This window comes from Mesitornis unicolor, unplaced genomic scaffold (assembly GCF_000695765.1).
Source record: "Mesitornis unicolor isolate BGI_N332 unplaced genomic scaffold, ASM69576v1 scaffold2596, whole genome shotgun sequence".
Lineage (NCBI taxonomy): Eukaryota > Metazoa > Chordata > Aves > Mesitornithiformes > Mesitornithidae > Mesitornis > Mesitornis unicolor.
The window spans coordinates 51,060-57,317 of NW_010188829.1; the positions used below are offsets into that span (position 1 = coordinate 51,060).

General features: G+C 48.6%; 1 protein-coding gene across 1 annotated transcript in view; it reads right to left on the bottom strand.

Annotated features, from left to right (window-relative positions):
- Positions 1-5,991, bottom strand: part of NPHS2 (nephrosis 2, idiopathic, steroid-resistant (podocin)) — a 6,422-nt gene extending 431 nt beyond the window's left edge. The window contains exons 1-7 of the mRNA XM_010185853.1: positions 5,715-5,991; positions 4,467-4,570; positions 3,401-3,473; positions 3,011-3,093; positions 2,212-2,415; positions 1,433-1,488; positions 554-632 (exon numbers count right to left, since the gene is read on the bottom strand). Of these exons, the coding sequence (XP_010184155.1) occupies positions 554-632; positions 1,433-1,488; positions 2,212-2,415; positions 3,011-3,093; positions 3,401-3,473; positions 4,467-4,570; positions 5,715-5,991 (876 nt within the window). The remainder of the gene's footprint in view (positions 1-553; positions 633-1,432; positions 1,489-2,211; positions 2,416-3,010; positions 3,094-3,400; positions 3,474-4,466; positions 4,571-5,714) is intronic.
- Positions 5,992-6,258: the final 267 nt, after the last annotated feature.

A 6,258-nucleotide genomic window follows, 5' to 3' on the forward strand; every position in this document is an offset into this window, starting at 1 on the left:
GCATGTACTAGACCTCATGTCTAACTTGTTTTTATTAGGCCCATTGTGGCTCACAATTGGGCATATTCTTGCTGCAAAAGCATGGGAGAGGACAGCTCTCAGGCCAGGCTTGTGAGAGGGGTGCTGGACATTAACCTTATCCAGGCTCTTGAGCAGCTCAGTGCAATGGATGGAGACCAGCCTGATCTGAGCAAGGTGCAGGGTACATGACAGTGGTGATAGCCATGCACTGAGCTCCTAGAGAAGAGTGAAACCCTGAGGATGGAGAGACCCCCATGGGGATCACTGTGGGCATGGGGATAACCCCAGAGTCCTCTGTGTGTCTTTCTGTCTTACCTGTAGGCCAGATACCAAATCTGGCACTCCACTGGGCTGCCCCAGACTCTTGGTGCAGCTCTCCTTGCTAGGCATAGTCCTTTGACCAGAAATTAAAGAGACATATCTTCCTAGAGCCGTACCTTAATGCGAATTGTCTCAGGGACCTCAAACCAGGGGTGGGAAAGGAAGGAAGGATGCTTGGGAAGGAGATGGGAGGTATTCAGGGTTGTCATACCCGCACTTTGGCCTGTCTCTGGGCCTCTGCTTCCACAGCCAGGGACTGTTGGACTTCAGCAGGCAGCTGCACATTGTTGCTGTGGTAGTAAGGAATAGGGATTAGCTGGGCTCTAGGCTCTCCTGGCAGCACTGGGTGGTCAATCTGAGGCTTGGAATGGGCTCTACAGTCAGTCTCTACAGAGCAGATCACTCACGTTCTTTGCTGTCTCACTTTAGCCTTCTACCTCCACTCCCATCGTTCCTTTCCAGCCTGATTTTCTAACAACCAGGCTTGCACAATCACCTCTTTTCTCTGTGCATCTGAAGCTTGAAGTCTAAGCTCACTTTTTGTGGGACATCAGAGAATCCACTGGGAGACTCCTCTCAAGACAGGCACAGGAATTTCCTTTTGTTCCTAGATTTGCTCATTCACCACTTGGCTCCCTCTTCCACGGTCCTCTTCATGATGAACATGTCCTACCTTTCTGCACAGGCTTCTGGTTGATAAGCCCATCCCTACCAGTGCTAAGACCCTGAGGCCTTTGATCTAGAGTGGGACACAGGATTTGGTGCCTGCTGTGAGTTTTGGGCTACCAGAATTGGCTGCAAACTCTGCCTGCAGCAGCAGTGAAATAGTGATGAGATCCCAGCTAAGGATCTTGGCCTGGATGTCAGTCCAGGAGCAAGCACAGCCTTTGCATGTGAAAGTTTCACATGAGGCAGAGGCTGAAAGAGGCAGGGAAAACAGGAAGGCGAGGGGTGAGGCTCTACCTTCTGCTGAACGACTGCAGGTAGACATAGAGGCAAAACAGGAAGAGGAGCAGGCAGCAGCGAGCAGGGCAGGACAAATACTGGTTCAGGGCCAGAAAATTGCCCTCTGCCAGCATTTCCTACCTACATTTCTGTTCTCTCCACTTTGATGCCCCAGCAGCCTGTGACCGCATCCAAAGCTACCTGTGAAGAGGAATATTTTTAGAGCATGAGGAGAACACCAGCCCTGGCCTAGGCCCCTTACAGGGAGTAAGACACTGCAGGGTCATTAATTCCAGGCAGTTTACTGCAATACTGTAAGGCAGATTTACTAGTTTTAGTGTGCTATCGGGTGAAGCCTCTCAGAAATAAAATTCCTTTCCTCACTTTACTGCTGATTTGTGTTTGCCCTAGAGATTTAGGATGATTTTACTAGTCCAAGTGTGGAACCAGTTCAGTTCTCTAGGAAACATGCAGCTCTTGACTGGTATCATCACGTATGTGTGTCGTGGCCACAGAGAACTGTTGCTGGAGATCCCATGTATACTGGATTTATGGCAGCTCACTCAGGCTTCAGAATACATTTCTTGTGAGAATCTCTTTTCTGGGGTAAGCACAGAAGCTGGGGTATCACAAAGCACTGATGAGGCTGGCCTAAGTGATTCCTCTATGCCTGCCACACCATACTCTCTGCTACTCACCATGACTGCCTCTGAGGCCCACACAGTAGATCCTTTCCCTAAAGTGATCCGAGTTTAAAAAAAGCAAACAGAAGATAAACCTCCCATTTCTCTGTGAAGGAGACACATTTTGTTACTGTACCCTTCTGCAAACCAGTGTCTGTGATTTTGAGGGACCAATCACCTGAGCTTCTTTGTGGAGCCTTAGATCACCCCTTGCTCTGCTGTTTCCCCACTGTGAAAGCACCTTTATCTCCTGGCTGATGCTTTTCCTCTCCAAGAGAAGTTCAGAGAAGGCTCGATGTGCCAGGAGGCGCTTTGTGGTGGTCTGCACCAGCAGCTGGATGGCACTGGAGATGCTGGTCAGGGTGGTGAGGAGAAGAGAGGCATTCTCCAACCGGTAGTAGCAGACAGCATCTATCTCCAAGGTAAACATGTCTTTGGTCACTACCTAAGCAGAAGACATTAGGGGAGATGGAGCTGATTCTGACAACCCTAAGGTAGCACAGAAAAGCACACACAATTACGAGAACAATGAAGAGTAGCTGGATGGTTAAGTCTTCGTAGTTACCTCTGCTACTGACTGAGCTTTGGATCTCAGTTCCCTGAGCAGCATCTTTGTGCCTGTCTCCTCAGTACAGCATCTGAGCTAGGGATGTCCCAACATGTCCCAGAAGGAGAAGAGAGGCTAGGGAGGCTGCAGGTTCAGGGGTTACAAGGGTTCAGCCCTTTCTTCCTCCAAGGCTTATACAGGAGCAGAGTATTCCCCTTACATCATTGTAAGATCTCAGTGGGTAAAAAATCCTGGTCCAGTATCTTTGGCCCAGTCACTCCTTATTGGTGTATGTTACCGCTAAAGCATGTCAAATTGAACAGGATTAAATGCAGTAGTTTTAATAAGAGAAGAAAATTCACCATGGTGAATGTCTTAGGGTTACACTGAGATGTTTTTTCAGACTTTTCTATGCAGGGATGAAGGGTGGAAGCATAAATTGTAACTTTAAAGAGATTCAAAAATTATTATAGCGAGGAGGTGTCAGACATACCTGATGGAAGGGGATCTCTAGGGTTTTGAGGCGGAGATCTACCTTGTGATATGTGTCCAGACAGGGAAGGAAAAAGAAAAGACCTGTGAGAGGAAAAGAAAGGCAGCTGGTGATCATCAGAACCACAGCAATTGGCTTTCCTGCTCTGGAGAACAGGGGAGGGTTTGGCATGCAGAACTACAAAGGAACAGCAACACATAGGCTCAAATTCTGAAACTGCTTCTGTGATGGGAAAAGCCATTAGAAACTACCGGCTCTTAAGAGAAACGGAGCAAAGACATCCCATCTCCTGTGTGGTTGTGTCTGCTCGGAGGGCACCCACATGTGAGCTGTGGTAGAACATGGAGAAGAGGAGCAGCGTGGCGGGAGGGAGCTCAGTAAACACCTTACCAGGACCTCTGGCTCTGCCAGGAAGGAGACGCCCAAGTCGGAAGACGATGGCTCTCTCATACTCCCGCACTACCTGCAGAGGGAAACAAAAGCTAGGCTGGAGAGGAAGGTGTAGGGCTGGGGAAAGGGGCCTCACTGGTATGGGAGGATGTCTGTCCTGGGAAAGCCCTGCAGAGGGAGAATTTCAGCTAGTAAGCTAGTGGAGTCACCTGTCACTGAGTCTCTTTATCCAAGTGGAGAACCTGGCCCAGAACCGCTGGCTAGCCCTGTGTGCAAGCAGCATATGAGTAGCCCTGCGGCAGCCCAAGGTTTGGTGACAGCAGCCCAGGTTAGAGCTGCCCAGGGTTTCCCAGCACGAGGTCAGCATTCTGCTTCCTTATAGTTTGGCCAAACTTCAACTCTCTGAGCTAAAATTTTCCATTGTAGTTTTTTGACTCCAAGGGAACCGTGTGTGTGTGCTCACACCTGTAAGATCTGAGCCATAATACTGACACTTTTGTTGAGAACAAGGTGCACGTGAAATTCCTGAAGAAGTAGGAATCAAAATATGCCCACCTGTAGCCATGCTATAGACCTGAGAAAAGGGGAGGAAGATTATTAATGGAGAGACCAGTCTCAAAATTTGCAATGCAAAACCTGTTCACTGCAATGCAACCATCTCTGGGCTGGGTAGGCTGAAGATGATGTTCGAAAGAGAACAGACCTGCAATTTGTTTTATAGAAAACCCAAGCCCCTGCCTGCTGGTATTGCAGCAGGAGTATTTGATAGGTGTTGTCGTTTAGTCACTTAAAAGAGACTGAGCTGAAAAGTAAAATCACTAAAAAAAAATTAGTTCTATTTAGCTCAAACCAGGACATTAGGCAATGGCTGGATGCCTGTGCAGCCCTCTGCGGCAGCAACATGTGATAAAGCATAAATCAAAATTAATGATGAGTCAAAGTGTAAATAGGGTCTTTGACCAAAAAAAGCCTTATGCTTATGTCTAATATGCTGAACCAGTGGCTTACATACATGAATGTCAGACACTGAATACTAAACCCAGGGAGAGCCCATGACTGTTCTCACCTTCATGCAGAACCAGACAGAAATGGGGAAAGTCATTATGACGAACAGGAGAGACAAGATGGTCAGAAGCCACTCACAGATGCCCAGGCCCGGAGACTTTAAACCTAGAGAGAAAACCAACATGGCTGTGTTAGGAGAGGACTGCTCCCAAAATATCCATGGCCTGACAAGAGCCTGCACAGGTCAGCTTCAGTGTTGCCCTTTGCCTAGACCTGGTGCCTGGTGTACATAAACCATTTGGCTCTCTGGCGCTGTGTTAAAGAACACTCCAGGTGGCTAGGAGCTGCCAGGATGGACTGACAGATTTTGTCTCTGCTTTCGAGGCAGAAATTGAGCCATGCTTCTCCATAGCGCCTTGACTGGAGAGCAGCCTTTATCTTAAAGACCTGTGGCTACCAAGCGGTATGAAGGGCTTGGAATGGGCAATTTGTTGGCTGAGCTGGGATCCCAGAAGCTTATCTGGAAAGATAAGTTAATGGCAAAGAGAAAGATTGTACATAAGAGGGAGCTATCAAGATTCAAATCCTGAAGTGCCCATCTCTATCAGAGTACCTCAGGTACTTTTGGAATAGGTTTTCAGAGGCATCCCAGCTCCCTAATGCACTGAGACCAAACCACTGGTGTCACTGAAATCTCCCTGTGCTCTACAACAGTCAAACCAAGGTCTTGGAGGCTGACTGATGTGATCAGTCCCAGGTGAATATTACCTTTCACATCTCCCCAGAGTGAATATGGCTTATCTTGCTCTGGCTGCCCTTTGCTGTGCTCCTGCCTGAGGGGAAAAATTACGCAGGTATGGCATGAAAATAGAGAGATTACTTTTGGGTGTACCTAGATGCAGAAGATGGACCATAACAGAGTGGTCCTCAAGCACAGTTCTTCACTGCAGCACAGTAATTTGGGCTGTGAAGTAACATTAAGGCTAACTCTGTCCACCTCAACAAGGACAAGCAAGAAGAGAGTAGAGCATGAACAGAACTGGGGAGCTGCAAGCTGAAGTGTGAAGGATACTGGGGATGTAACTGTTGCAAAGTTCATTTTGTTGCTAGACAGTGCTGATTAGCCCGCAGTACTGACTGCAGAAGCTGGCTAGGAGGCTGGCTAGAGTCTCCCATATCCCGTCTTGAGGATAACCACGTCTGTGCAAGGAGGGTGTGATGACACTCACCGTGCAGAGTGTCATACTGTGACCCACGCAGGGTCAAAGAGCCCATAGCTTTCCTGCCCCTTCCCTTCCATAAGCCATACCTTCCTCTTGCCGCTCACTGTCCAGCAATGCCATTGCCTCCATTTCTTCATCAGATATCACATCATCCACGTCCACCACCGTGGACGTATGCACCCTTCCATCAGTCCCTGCGGTGCTCTTGATCTCCTTTGCTTTCTCCTGCTTTATGTCTCCCCTTCCTTTGCTGGTTTCTCTGCTGCTCTCTCTCTTCTCTCGTTTGCTCTGTGTAGCCGGGGACTCTCTGCGCCTTCTATGAGACTCCCTGGAAGAGCTCTGAGACCTCTTATCCATCCTCATCTGTGACGAGGAGCACACAGCTGGCTGTGGGATTAGGATGAATGTGTGCTTGAATTTATTGCTGCAGGCAGGGGAGGAGAGAAGGGGAGGTGTCAGATCAAGGAGTTTGTCACAGGCTTGTCAGACATAATGGACAGTGAAGTGAGCAAGCTGTTTCCCAGCTGCTCTGCTCTCATCATGCACTGCTGTGGAGATGGGAAGGAAGGTTAGACCTAGACAGCGTGAGCTCCAGGACATTCTGTTTGCATCTTCCTGCCTTTGGAAATA